The 15155-nt window shown below is 45.9% G+C and overlaps 1 protein-coding gene across 3 annotated transcripts in view; it reads right to left on the reverse strand.

Annotated features, from left to right (window-relative positions):
* The window catches only part of PTPRF (protein tyrosine phosphatase receptor type F), a 390398-nt gene that overhangs the window by 107335 nt on the left and 267908 nt on the right, over positions 1 to 15155 (reverse strand). For all 3 annotated transcript variants that reach the window (XM_062004246.1, XM_062004247.1, XM_062004245.1), the window contains exon 6: positions 442 to 630. In XM_062004246.1, the coding sequence (XP_061860230.1) occupies positions 442 to 630 (189 nt within the window). The remainder of the gene's footprint in view (positions 1 to 441; positions 631 to 15155) is intronic.

Consider the following 15155-nt stretch of genomic DNA (forward strand, 5'->3'; position numbering starts at 1 on the left):
CACAAAGATCTCAACAGAAAGCAGAGCACTGTCTCGCAGAGTCTACGTAAGGAGTGAAGTAGCATGTGATTGTAAAGTCTCAACCAGTACCATACTGTCCTGGTTTGCAATGTGCTCCTGTTAAAAATGTCAGAGATTTGTTGAGTTGGTAGTGAATGTCTGAGTCTACCAAGGATTTGGGGCAATGCCGAGATGGTCTACCGAAGAAGGAATCCAGGTGATGTTCCAAAAGGCATGTCCACCTTTAACAAGCCATGATATCCTGTCAGAGAGGATCACCTCCAAAAACTGGTTTTATATCATAAAAGAAACAAGCTCAAATCGAATAGATATTTGGATTTAGAATAGCATTTCAGGGAAAAAAAAATAACAGCAGCAAGTAATGAGAAAAGGGAGGAAGAGTGAGGAGGTAGGGAAGGCTTACTTGCTTTGCTGCCTTACCCGAGCGGAGCTGCTTGATTCGCCCGTTGCTAGTTGCGGTGTCGACAGGCAGGAAGTCCTTGAACCAGGAGATTTCAGGGTCAGGGTTCCCGCTGGCAGCACAGAGCATCGTGGCTGTGCGGGCCTTTTCCACCACCTTCAGCTGCGGGCCCATGTCAATGGTTGGGAAGCCAGCTGGGAGGTGGTCTTCTGCAAGAGGGGAAAAAAACCCACAAGGTTAAAGAGAAATGTTGGGGTGTAGCGATGGGATACGGTTGTGACAGCAGCGCCATGGTACGGCATCTGTGCCTCTGCTGGAAAACAGGCTTCCCTACTGAGAAGGTTTTCAAGCCCTTAAAGCACATTAGGCTCTATAATGAGCATTCATTACACCAATAGAAGCTTCCACTAAATTTAACTCCGTTTAAATCAATTGCCTTGGGAAACGTCCATAATTTTCATTGATACGCAAGCTCTATCTATTATTGTTAATAATTCAGTAAAAGCAGGTATTTGCCTTTTTGTGGGAGGACTGAGTTGAAGATAACAGACAAACGCAAAGCCAAATAGTTTCAGGCATCTTGAAAAACAACAGCTAAACAATAAAACCCCTTAGAGTGGTCCAGAGAGGCCCATTTTCTCTCTTTTTTTGACTAGCAACATTCTGTCACACTGGTAGGATAGACTGTAAATCTCTTCCTCATGCCCCAAAATCTGATTCAGAAGGCTTTTAGAAACTAATGAATGTAAAGCTAATGAGGCACACTCTGCTCATGAGCTGCCTCGCCAGACTGTGCCATGGCAAGCTCCTGGTGCATTTTTTTGGCTGCAGAGAGCAACCGAGGTGTGTGAGAAATGGCCAGCGCACGCTCTGGCATGTCTTACTGAAACACTATCAAGTGAAGCACCCCCATAACTGCTAAAACCATTCGTACAGCAGGCACAAAAACAGTTAATTGGGTTTGCTGCTGCAGAGCACACTCAGGTAGGCTGGGTGGAATACATTAGGCAGCCTTCACTGATAAGCCAAGGCATGCTCCAACATCGTCATTCAATAGCAGCTGCAGAACAGAGCTCATTTACTCATTCTGTGGCAAGATGTACTGTACTCTGCTAAGCCTGAACTGCAATCAAAAGGACATACTTTTGCAGAAAAAAAGAACTTGAAGAACATTAAGAAGCTTTTAAAGCACCAGAAACTCAATTATTTTCAGCATGTTTCTTTTTTCCCCCCCTCTGTTTTAAGGGAACGTAAGCAAACCTTCTTCTTTGTCAAATCCAATTCTCCAAGGCTCCCAGCTCACTGCGGTGTTTAAACAAGCAAGACCTCAGCATCTTCCCAAGTCCCAGAGGAGTCTGAACTTGCTGCAATCTGATTTTTCCCGATATCACCACACATCTGGAAACGTAGCCCTCACTCCTGAACAGGAAGGTACTAGCAACAGGCCACCTCAGGTGCTTCCTTCTACCTGTACTGCCACACCTGCAGCACAAACGTGGCCTGTGGCGGCTAATCTTACATATTTCTCCCTAAGATCTCAAGAGAATTCCCAAGACCCTTGATGTGTTTGCAAATTGAGACTCTGCAGCACAAGGCAACATCTGCTGTAAACAAAACAATAGCCTGGAATATTGTTTTCCTGCTCAGATGAGAGTGACTGTGAAGCATCCAAGGTTTTCTAAAGGAAAAAACGGTTCCTGATGCTTATTAAAAGCAGAAACCATATTTTGTCTCCCAGACCAGCCTCCCTAGAAACCTCTCTCATCACAAGCAAACATAAATGGAATGATTTTGTTTTTAAATTGGAGGTACCATGAAATCTAGTTCTTTTTTAATTTGCTCTCCATTGATTTTCAAAGACAAAAGATACATTGAACTTAACTGGAATGACACCAGAGCTAGCATTCAGCAACAAGCAGCAGAAGCACCCAATACAGAGCAACCACAATGCATACTCCTACATGGCTGAAAAGAAACAAAAGGAGGGTACACACAGAAGTACAGCATGGTATAGATTGAAAAGCAAAGGAAGATACATAGGAAAAGCAGGAAACAATGACATTCTCTTGGACTGAGGCCAAGTTTGCCTAAAGTGCAGTGCCTTGCTATTTATGGTACTGAAAAGCAGATGTTTACTCTGGGGAGGCTGAAACCCTGCAGTGATCTAATCTAATCACCATGATTACCATTGACAATCTTTTCTAGTTTGCTCAAGATTTTACAAAGAATGCACTGAGCTAAGTACCACCCAGTTAACCTGGTCCAAAGTCTGTGTGGAGGCTCAGCACACAGCTAAAAGCAATTCTGAAACCAGCATTCGTGCAAGAAATCTCTTGCCATCTGCAATGATCCTTTGCCCACAGAAACCAGAGAGATGAGAAAGCCCTTCACAGTGTATGATCCACAGGTAGTACATGACCAGCCTGCTATGCTGGAGGTGACTGTTCAATCAAAATTAGTAGTTTGTGATGAGTCACAGACCAGCAGAAATTATACGATCTAACCTTGACTTCACTGGGTACAACAGAGACATGCTGGTTACAAAGACCCATCAGCAAAGCTACCTCTGCCATGCTAGAAATCTTAGATCAAGCCTTTTCTGGACTCCAAAGGGATGTACAGGACATTACAGAGCCCGGATGAGAATGCTGGACACTCAAGACCTGGACAGAGGGCACAGGTGATCACCACGCGACAACCCTCAGCCCCCAGATCCTGTGCTAAGCAGGGCACAGGCAACCACGCAAGGCTCGGGCAGCTCATAGTCTTCTCCCTCTTAACTGCACACAAGTCTCGAAACTGTGGTGGTAAATGACAGGAGCAGAGAAGTGGTGCACCCTGTGTAGTCAGAGCCACAGCAGGTTCCCTGGGCTAGCACTGTACAGCACAGTTCGCACGCACGGCTGCCGATTGAAACCTGCCTATCTGCTATGGCCACCAGTAAACTCAAGGCGAGCAAAGTTGGCACCCCTGCACCTACAAAAATGTACAGGCAGTCAGGACTTGTTTGATCCCTTGTCAATCAAATGTAGAAGCAACACTAGCGTTTAAGAGCAGCAGCATGCTGAGAGGAGGCTGCAGCCCCAGGTCGCGTCACTGCGTGACACCTGGGAAGATATGACAGCTTGTCTCTGATGGCACCTCAGACACCTTGAGGCTGGAGTTCACCTGTTCTGGGATAGCTCCAGGGGATCTGCATTGGGCCAAGGTCACAGTGTCTGGGCCTGAAGCTCAAGGGGAGGACAAACACCTTCTCCAGAGGTGATCCAAGGGCCTCAGGTGCCTGCATCATCACGAAATGGGAGACCTCAACTACTGCAGGTCCTCCCTTGGTACTGTGTGGCTCTGGCAGCCCCCTGAACCCTCCTGGAGAAGACTGGCTGTGGAAAAAACCTGAGCTGGTCACACCACAGAGCATAGCCCAGCACAGGTCCACACCTGCCCTGTCAGCAACGCTCCTGCAGAGATAATGGGGCTTTGTTCCAGCCCGGCTTGGTGTTGCTGACTTCACTAGGACAGTGAGGGATGTCTCTGTGTTCAAACACTACAGGCGACGATAGGAGTTCAGAGTTGTTCTTGCCTTGCCTTCCCCTCTGGCAAAAGTCTAATCTAGGTCTAATTACGAGGCTCCTTTCAGCCCTTGCTAGCTGTACTAACTTGTCCACACACGGAGCTTGTCAGTAATAGCTATCCTGTTCATGCCAATACGTGGATAGCCTCCTTCTAGAAAATGGGTTTGTCAGCACTTGGTTTTATTCAAGGATTTTAATACACATTAAAATGGGCTGTGAATCTGCTTTCAAGTGCAGGCTATCTAAACCTGTGCTTCTTTCTGGGTTTCAGATACTTTCAGAAGGCGTGTATCTCGGGTAGGTACTAGGTAAGAGCAAGCAAAATCTAGGAACAAGCAGCATTCATTTTGGCAATGCAAGAACTACTTTCCTTCACGGACTACAGCAGCAGGAGCAAGAATGACAGGAGAGCAGGAAGAGAGAAGCAGGAGGAAAGGAGAATGAAACAGTGAGAGAGAGAGAAAAAAAACCGAAGTGGGTTTTGCAATTACAAACTGAAAATCGAAAAATCCATGACCGAGCTGAGGTCTTGCTAGCAGCAGCCATCAAGGAGCCAGGAATGTCCCTCTGGCATCTAGCATGACAGCATGTGTAGAGGATATCACATGCTCACTTGACAGCTCCCTTTACTAATCTCCTTTCTGAGGTGACAGAAATCTACCTCCCTTCTCTTACAGCTCTTTTGTGGCACACATTTTCCGTCTTTAAGGGAAAAGCTAAGGTAAGAAACCTTTCCCACAGCCCCAAGTCGGAGCTGAGACCTCCTTCAGAGCAGCTGCAATTATGTATCTCATTCACCAGCTCCCCAGAAAACTACTTTTCTTGAGGATGCTCCTGTGAGACACATACCCCTTGGGGCATCCTTATTTTCTGCATCACTCCAAATCTCAAGTGAAGATAAGGGACACGGAGGCAATTGCAATTTATGTCTTATGAGAAGCACGGATCAGCCCCAGCATGGAACAGTGTGTGGATAACAGCTGCTTACAGAAAAGGCCTGCAGAGGAGTCTGTGGTGAGCGCAGCTGTTGATAGCTGAATTCTGCAGGATTACCCCCAGGATTTTGCTCAAAACTTGTAATCTCTCACAGACCAGAAAAGTTGGAAGGGCTGGATATCGGCGTCCTACGAGCGCAAACCCTGTACAGCACTCACTGTTCTTGTGGCCATGCAGCTGTGTTTTGGGGGTCATACCATGACTTGGCCCCTGTAAAACCTTTCCCTGTACCACTGTAAACTTCCTCTGTGTCAACATGGGAAATGGCATCTCAGAAGTGATAGTGAATGACGTACACACGTTACCGAGACTTGTCATAGTCGTCTTGCTATAAAAGCTAGGCCTGCCTGGTGTAATGAGCAAAACTGCTCTGGCTGGTGAGGGAGAGAAAAACAACGACACACAACCTATTGGAAATAGCAAAAAGCAGCTTTTCTGTATGTTACAGCTGTGAGGCTGAATCTCTTACAATCTATCAAAACCACTGGCGTACTGGAAGGGTTGCTCTCATCTCATTTCGAGTGAGATATTGGGCCTTACCCCCACACAGGGCTGGAAACAGCTTATCTGGGCCACTGGCTCCTGCCAGCCTGAATCAGCTGAGGAACTTCCAGCCCAACATCAATTTCAGGGGCTTGGTTAGGGATGATTAAAAAACAAAGCTGCTTTGTTTTCAATTCTGCCAGCTATCTGAAGCCACTCAGGAGTGCTAGGGACAAGCCAGGAAATGGATTGAGGGCAGAGAGATCTCTGATAAATGCATTTGACTGTGGTCAGCATTGCACAGCAGCAGGACACACATATCAAAAGCTATTTCACGTGTTCCCTACCTATTTGGTGAGGCAGGCTGGGATCTCACCGAGTTCGAGTCACCAGCGCTGAACTGATCCTGGTATGAGGCAGTGAGCAGTCTGACGCAATATAACGTAGGGTGTTGCAGGGGTAACCCTTGCCTACTGACAGGCTCGTATTTGATGGATCAATGGAATGGCTTTACAAATTTTACAGGCTTCCAAATCTCCCCTTGGGACACTGAAATGCATTAGCAAATGTGAAATTATCAGTGCAAGGAAGATAGCCTGGGTAGTCGGCAATATTAACTAATGAAAGATGCAAGCCAGTAAGATCGTAAGCACACCACAATCCAGGACATCTGTTTGCTGAATAAACAGCCCTAATTCCTCCAGCACAGGTTACACAGCGCGGCTATTCAATTACCGCAAGACAATCAAAAGCAGTCGAGCAATCCAGTGGCCCAGAAGAACCGCATCGTTTTACGTGATAAGAAAACCCTGACATGGCTCTGTTTGGGTTCTACTGAAGCTGCACAAAGAGCATTTTATCAGTCACTTCAAGGCAATGACGTCTTCCTGCATCCTTCTCCTTACAAAAGCGCCCCCAGAGAAAGACGTGCACCGAAGCTACTGTCCAAATTCATGGTCTCCCGAGGCCTGGCCGGTGCTGGGCTACTGCCCATGCGATGAGCAGTGGGAGGTGTGCATTTGTGCGTGCTCGCTGCCAGAGCCAAGTCTCATGCAGGATAATGAATGCCCCAGTCGACATTGGCACCGCCTTGCAATAGCCTAAGGAAAAGGTGGGGCAGCGAAACCAACCTGTTTCAAAGGCAGCAAAGTCTTAATTACTGGGTTAGCAAGTATAAAACAGTTTCAGGCAGGCAGAAAATACAGTCATCTATTGATGACAAGGCTTTTAATGACAAATTTGCCGGTTTTGTATGACATCACACCAACGTGACATGCTGGAAATGGGGAGGAGGGCACAGATGAATGGGTGGGTGTGGAAACGAGCTCCAGAAGGGCTTCTCTGTGTCACGGTGTAACCACATGAATTACAGCACAAGAGCTTACAGTAAACAAAGCATTTGCTATCTCTTGGAAAGATCACAGCAGCAGCAAAGGAGCTCACAAAAGAAAGAATCTGAGTCAGTCTGAAACAAAGAAAGTACTGTAAGGAAAATTCAAGAAAATATGAGACTAGACAAGGCAGAAGAGGATAAACTGACAGGCAGATTCCCACCCTGGGGGCTCATGGCATGGGAACTCCTGGGACATGCTCATTCTAGAGGTTATGAGTCCACAAAACACACAGTGGAGACAGTGCTACCTTTCAAGTGCCAGAAGGGCATTGCAAACCGTCCCTTCATGGCTGGACAGCAATTATGCCCATTTACAAGCCACCGATACCTTCTCAGTAGCACAGTTTGCCATTCCTAAGCATCTGTTTATCTCAGAGAAGAGCAGGACAGCTTTGCAGAGAGGCGAGTGCTCCCAAGAGCAAGACACGGTGGAACCTCCCAGCTGGCTCCTCTGTGGATTCAGCCTGTGCTCCTGAGAAGTCCCAGTGCTGCTTCTCAGCGTGCTCCCACTGCAGCAGCCTGTCACCTCCCCGGGGTCCAGCATGCTGCACTCGCTGTGCACTGGCACCCAGTGCTCCCTCCCACCCAGGGCACAACCTTGGTTCTCCAGGCCTGAGAGAGCACTGCATCCCAATGGGATGAAACCAACTGTTCCTCCCAGCCTTTATAGATGCTCTTATCAGCCGAACAACCTTTCTTTGGGCCCTGTGATGTTTCTTGACCTGTCCCAAGGAACTGGCCAAGACAAAAGGAGGTGCCACAGATGCCAGGCCAACTCTCTACTAACACATACGTTCTTCTATTTGAGAAGCACTGCAGCATGTGATTACCAAATCCCTCCAGCATACACCAGGCACAGTCACACATCAGCCATAGCTACCTCTAAGATTCTCACAGGGTAGCTAATCCATTCGAGATTCAGGCCAGGACACAGAAAAGAGCCACAACTCCAGAGGCAGTGGTGGAGGCAACATTTGACACTCTCCAGCACAGCTGTCCCCTAAGCACAGTGTGAGAAAGGTCCCTCTGGGGAGAAAGTGCACTTCCACTGCCATGGCCTTGCACTCCTCTAATCCAGCCTTCATAAACACTGCAAGATCTGCTGAGATGACCGAGTCTAGGCACAGCCTCAGCAGTGAACAGGCAATTCCTCTCTCTCCTTCACAGATAACAGCTTGTGACCTGTGGCTGACGGAGGGCAACACAAAGATGATTAACAGCCACTGAAGCTGACTCAGAGCAGACCAGAAGCAAGTATTCAGTCACAGACTTGGGCAAATTAAAGGTTTGGACCTACAACCCACCATTTCAGTTGTTACTTTAGGGATCCTCTTAAGCAATAACAACTTCTGATCAGTACGTGTTAGCTGTGGAGTCTGCTGTCAGCTAGTAGACCTCAACCCATCCTGGAAGAAAACAATTATTTACACCTTTATGAGATTAGATTGCAACAGTCTGAGAAGGCATTTACGAAATCCCTACTACTACACATCACTCTTCAGTCAGTCTGGCTATTTCCTCTTGCTTTCCATTCTGGGTTCCTTACAACGCCACATTTGCAGCCTTGATCCTAAACTCAAGGTTTTCCAAGACTTAGGCCCAATATATCTAGAAGAACTAAAACACTCAAGAAAGAAGATTGAAACAGAAGTTTATCTGCTCAGGCTAAATAAGCTATGTGCCAGATGGCAGAGCCTCTCCAAGCTGATGACTAGCCTTTTAGAGTGGTAGAAAGTGTGATGCAAAGCCCCTCAAGAAGAGGGGCTAGCCTCTAGATCTCCTGCTCTAAACCTAAGCCCACTATTCTGCCATGAACATAAAACAATGTCCACAGACAACTCCAAGCCAAAGGCACACCAAAACAGGCATTTTCCTGAGAGACCAGAGAAACTAGTCAGTCATGTTAATGAAGTACTAAAAAGGACTTAGATTGAACGGCACCAAAAAGTCATTTCAGCGTTCAGAGCATAGCACAGCAGAAACTACAGCAAGATATGTCAAGAATGTGGGTGAGGAAGTGCTTATACAGAAGTAAAATGACTATATCTGCTGGACTCCCTCCCTGCCTTGCCCCTTGTCCCTTTTTTAACCCTTCCTGGGTGAGGAAAAAAATTATTTCCTCCCCATAAATTACAGCATAATTTCAAGTAGGTAAAAATAGAGTTTTGTGGGTCATATCCAACAGCTGATAAATAAGCCTAGGCTCTTTCAAGAACTGTTACAAAAAAAACCCCTCATCAGCTGGAAGTATGCATTGAAAAAACCCACAAAAGTTCTTTAAACACAATGGATTCAGAAAGGTTTTGCAGGCAGCTATTAAGACTCGGGAGTAAAGGAACTGTAAAAGAAGACCATGCTGTGCTTTCAGGCAGGACTGTGCCATTTGTTGATACCAACTGTTGAACATAACTGGCTGTAGAATTGTTTTCAAACCATTGTTTCTTTTCAGTATTTTATACTGGGAAATACAACACAACTATTGCCACTGCACATTTCCTCGTGACAGAATATATAAACACACTCCCACTAAAACATCCCCAAAACTTCAGTCTTTTCAGAGAGAAGCATGGGAACAGCTCTTACAAGTCATTTACCAGTCCCCTGCACTTTCCATACTGCTTCACCTGCACTGGTGTGATGTGCTATTAGCACAGAGATTTTCATTTTTAAGATGTGCAATCAATAATGCATTTCCATATGCCATTAAATCCAACGTGTGGTTAAATTAATGGAGCATTTGACTTTTGATCCATGTATGTTTGGTTGTAGCTCGGTGCAGGAAAAAATGCATGAGAACCAAGTTAATCTGACAGCAGAGCTCTCCCACGCTTTCTAACATCGAGTTTCAGATTAAAGTGAAGCATTCCTGCTGCCACTCAGCTGGAATACTAAATCTGTTCATTTCCACTTCACAGGCCAGAATGCAAGATTTTTGGTCACTTAACTCCTACTGAAAGGGCTACATCGTGCTAAAATCTGATTTCTATTTAGCTCCCGCAGCCTGTCTGCACCATTGCCAGTCCCCTGGCTTCTCCTCCTGTGGGGGAACATCCCAGCCTGTCAAAGCAACAGCAGCCAGCAACTCTCAAGCAAAAACTTTAGGGACGGGAAAAAGTTCTGTGATTTGACAAAAAACTTGTTTGAACAAGTCTTCTTTTCTAGCAATTGTTCCAATGTGGGAGAGAAAAAGCATTGCCTTTCCTTCAAGCTACAGAAAAAGAAAGGTATTCAGAGAACATGGAAGAGCAATAGCTGTTGACTTGCTAAGGATAATCACTGTGATATTACTTGAGAGAGAAAAAGAACTCTCTCTTGTCTTTCTTTCACCCTCCCCAAAATCCCCAAATCAAAAACTCTTGAGAACACTGTAAATATTCTGGAAACATTAGCTTGGAAATTGAAACTTAAGATTGTACTGGGGAGAAGCTAGAGAGTCATTAGAGAGCACACAGAAATACTCTACTTCTGGCATCCACAACCAGACGGCGCTTCAAAAGGAAAACAAAGATTCTCCTCCTGCCCCAAAAGAATGCCCTCCCAAAACACCTCTTTGCTCTCTGATCTCAAAGACTATGCTGAAACTTGAAGACAACCTCCGAAAATTGCCAAGCTATGGGATGGAGTGGCTCAGTGATGCTGTGAGAGTTTCAATTCCAAGCTTAGCAATCAAGGCGTGTGGGTGTGGGAAAGGAAGACAAACACAATTCTTAGAAAAATAAGGCTCCTCTGTAGCAAACAAGCTGAATAGTGCTTGGCCTGGTGATCAACAGCCTGCTCTTCTCTCCACCTCCCCGTATTGCCTCTTCCTTAACCCTGTGCCTCTCCTCCAGGATCATCTTTTCCCACCGTCAATAAATTCCCATGCACGTGGCTCCATCTGCCATTTCCTTAAGTGTAGTTATCTGTGTTTTGAGCAAATACTCAGGAGTCATAACAAAATATTTTTAATAACCTGGCAAAGCTAGCACATGGAACCACTCCCAGGAAAGGCCAATATAGTAAAGCACAAAATAAAGGTTCAGTCCAAGGCATGATTTCACTGCAGTATTCAGAGAGAAAATAACCTTTAAGAGAACGTTCACATATTGATATCAGGTACCTCTGAGTGTCTGTGAAAGTTTCTCACACACCTTTTCTCAGAGAAATTCTATTTTCAAATGAAACAAATGAATGTGAAGTTTCAATGCACTTGTTCCATTGCAGCCAGCTCAGGCATAGAGGTTCTTGCAGGCATGGAAATCACTTGTGAATTGTAAGAAGGACTTTAATTTAATCTGAACTCTAGACAGATCAGTGGTATGGAAAATCACTGCTTTCCATTCAGAAGTTTTAAAACATTCTATCTCAGAAAACATCTTGAGATACTGGAGGGCTGACTTTATTTACTTGGACGGGGAGTGACTTTTTATAAAGGGGAAAAACACGGCAAGACTTGACCAGAGTCAGGGACAGAAACACTCTCTCACTATGAGTTTTATGTCTTATATTAAGCTATCACATTCTACAAGATCCATTAATTGCACTGGCTCCAACATCACTTTAGATGGAGACTCTGGTTACCTTAGCAATCTTTCAGAAACCACGTGGAGTAGAAAGCCCCTCAGCAAGCCGATAGCTATATGCAAACACAAATAAGACATTGTTGCCAGACAAGGGATGGTTTTTAATGCTGGGATGATGTAATTGATCTGAGTTTAACAGAAGACATAGTCTTCTTTTTACAGAGGCTCCATACCCTATTTAACTTCTTTGCCACAACACCCATCTGAGTGGCTGACAATTTCAGCCAGGGCTTTAAATAAATCCCCAGCGCAAGCCCTCATGAATGAAAGAGCACACAACAGATAAATGGAAAGCTGGCACTGAAACCACATCAAGGCCAAGTGGATTGAAAAAATGGCACCTCCTGGCTCCTGTGGTACTCATCTTTATATAAACCAAATGCAGGAGATCAGCTGGAATTCATTTGCATTCTCTAACATTAGATGTATTTGCTGTTAATGAAAGGTCCATTTTATCAAACGTCCACTACATTGTGGGTTTTCCCACCCCTCTTCCCTAGCATGTGAGGAGAGTTGCAGAGCTCACTGGCATGGTACTTTCTTCCTGGATGGAAGGTTGCATTTTTCTTAACTACAGTCCCTACTTTTCCCCCTCAAAACATTACATCTACCAGGTACAGATCAAGAAAGATAAACAGACACCTGGATTTGGCAAGCTTCGGCTTCACTATGCTGGAAAATTAACTTGAGGAAAGCTTTAAAAGGCATTTAAAAGGAGAATAGTTGGCCTTGAAGTTGTAAAGACAATCTGGTATTTTTCCACTGCAACGTAATTCCAGGTTTGTTTTGGAAGATTCAGAAGATTTTGGAAGCGCTAGCTCCGCACGCTGCTGGCTGGGAACAGCTGTCTGCACACTGGCTGTTGAAGCTTCCTTATTTCTTTTTCAAATGGGAAAATCACAGAAAAGAGGGGGAAAAAAGGTAGCTACTGTGGACTTCCCAGGACCTGCTCATGCAATAGAGTCAAAGTTCAGGATAAACGGGATGGAGAAGAGCTATGGAGATGTAACGCTCTTGCCTGTATGGGTTTTACTTCATTCCTGAGGGACTCGCATGCAGAGGGTAAAGCGCCATGAGGCTGCAGGTCTCAGTAAACAATTATAAGGGAATTGAGTGCACAAACTGGTTTTTCTCCCCTGCTCTAAGCCATCTTTCCTTCTGCTTCTCACATACACACGGCTGCAAGTGTTCCTGCCAGCCCTGAAAAAACCTTCTGCTGTTTGGGTGCAAGATGCACACAGCCTGGCTTGCAAGAGGTCTCAAGGCCCACCTTTCCTTACTCCGCTCCACTCCGCAGGTATGTGCAGGGGTGGCTGGCTGTGGCTGAGCAGCCTTGCACCCTTTCCCAGGCTGCCAGCACGGAGCTGTTGCACTTGGAGCCGCGGGGTCGCAGCGTGTGCTTCTGTGGTCGCAGTGTGCACTTTCCCTGCTGCTGCCAACTCAGGGAACCGCTGCTGCCTCCTTTACCACAGCTCAGGTTAGACCAGATTTTCCGGTACAGATAACAATTGCACTATTTACATTTCATACACCTAAAGGGACGACACACTGGCTTTGTTGAAGCAGATGCCTTAAGAAGGAAGCTCAAAGACTCAAAAGCACGTAAGAGCCTCAGCAGCCTCTCTGACCCACTCCAGCCCAGCCCAGGTGATTTTGTCTGCACAGCTGACACGCACTGAGCTGCTCACTGCAAGGTGTCAGAAACGATAAAGAAACACCATGGTTTGATTTACTGCCAGGCAAACACCGTCTGGCAGTGACCACACACGGAGAGGTCACGCAGTGCTGTCCTTTACTAGCATGGTAGTGACGGCTGCTCCAACGAGCTCAAGGATTAGACTCCCAAAGTGGGAAACGTGAGCATGCTTGGGTATAACTAATTGGAAATAGGCCCTGAATTCCTAATAACCAAAGTTACGGTCCCTGGGATTTATGCCAAATTAAAGACAATTAATTCTCCTCTCTTGACTATTACACACCTTAATAGATCTGTCCTTGAGTCAGTTCCACCCTTGATGTGCGGAGCCCTTTAGCTCAGTCTCTAAAATTTGATGTGCATGAAGAACAGCTACTAAGAAAGTTCTGAATCAAATCCGAGTTACCGTATCAAAATCTCTCATGTTTTACAACAGTGAAAGAAACAATTGGATTCAAAGCCTACTTCAGATCCTAGATTATAAAGGCATTTGCTGCACAGCTTTTGCACTCCAGTCTTTAGAGGCCTTAAACAATTCCACGTTTCCCTTTAAGATGTTCTTTTAAAATATCACATGGCAGTATATACAGATAATCAGGATTGTTTTCATTAAATGATTTCAGTGAAGTTCACTGGCTTTATTTGATGTACAAAAGACTATTTAACCTTCTCCCAAGACATTCTACTGATGTAATTACAAGCAAGAGATGAGGCACAGCTCTCCCAGCTGCAACCACTAACAGGAAAGAAAATTTTCTGCTAAGCAGAGGCCACTGTTAAGTCTTTCCTAGAGGATGTAAGAGGCATGTATCTTCTTGCAGATAAGAACACTGCAAATCTTTATTTCCCCAGCTCACCATACACAGTGCACAGGCCACTGGTGTCGAGACTATTCAGCTAGAGAAAAAGTCGAAGGGTGTGTGTTTAAAGGTAAAATAACTGCTGTGCCTCATGTCTCGAGCATCCCTCACGTGCAAAGTAAGCAAGACCATGTGCCCCTTTTCAGAGACCAAACAGCAAACCCTGCAGCAGGGCATGTGCTGCTGGGGCCCTGAAGACATAGCTGTGATTTTCAGAGCTGATAGGGGCTCCAACCACCAGCTCGACTGGGACACCAGAGGATATACTTGCAGAGGACTGAAGTGGAATTGGCTGAATCTCAGCTGCTCGCTTCAGCCAGCTGACAACCAACATAAAACGCCACGAGGAGACAGCCTGCACAATGAGTCTCTGATGTTGGAGATGATCACGGGGGGCCTCAGATTCCTTGGGAAAACATCATCCTTCCTTCCAGACAAGGGTTTTTAGACCCATGACCTGCCTGAGGGAAGAAAGTAGGTTCCCATCCTGTATGTGAAAACCAACAGAGTCCCAGTTTTCTCCAGATGGTGCTCAGTCTCCTCATGACCAGCCCTGTGTCTTGGCAGCTGGAGGAAGACCTTAGGGGTTTCTCTGGGAGACAGAAATGGCAGGAAAACCACAGACCCATGCAATCTGTGACGCCTGCTCTTGAGACTCACACACCGCAGAGGCTCTTCTGCAGACAGTCAGCTGTTGGGATTTTCACCACATTTCCCCCATAGCAGACCTGAGGCAGATCTCTGCAGAGCCACACAGAGGAAATCATTCCCCGTGACAAAGCAGGGGGAGAATGTTCCAAACAAAGCCATGAATGTTGACACGTGACAGCCAAAAATCCAAGTTTCATAAGTGGCCGTTGAGACCTCAATCTAAGGCTGACACAACTCTCCAAAGCATTTCACTTCCTAAGCTTCCTCTCCATCTCTCTTTCTGATGAGCTCTGCTCAGTGACATACCTGATTCCTCGAGACAGAAAGGTGCATCCTAAAAGAATGGAGACACTGGGAAGAGTTGTGGAGAGGAAATCCCTAAGGTAATGTGAGGCAGTCGAAGCAAGAAATCCCCCCCTCAACTTGTGCCTCGTGAACAACCCAACCCTGCTCTGCTACAGAGCAGCAAATAAACACAAGCTCTCCTTCCCACACATGCAAGCAGCAAGCAAAACAGCAAG

This window comes from Colius striatus, chromosome 10 (genome assembly GCF_028858725.1).
Source record: "Colius striatus isolate bColStr4 chromosome 10, bColStr4.1.hap1, whole genome shotgun sequence".
NCBI lineage: Eukaryota > Metazoa > Chordata > Aves > Coliiformes > Coliidae > Colius > Colius striatus.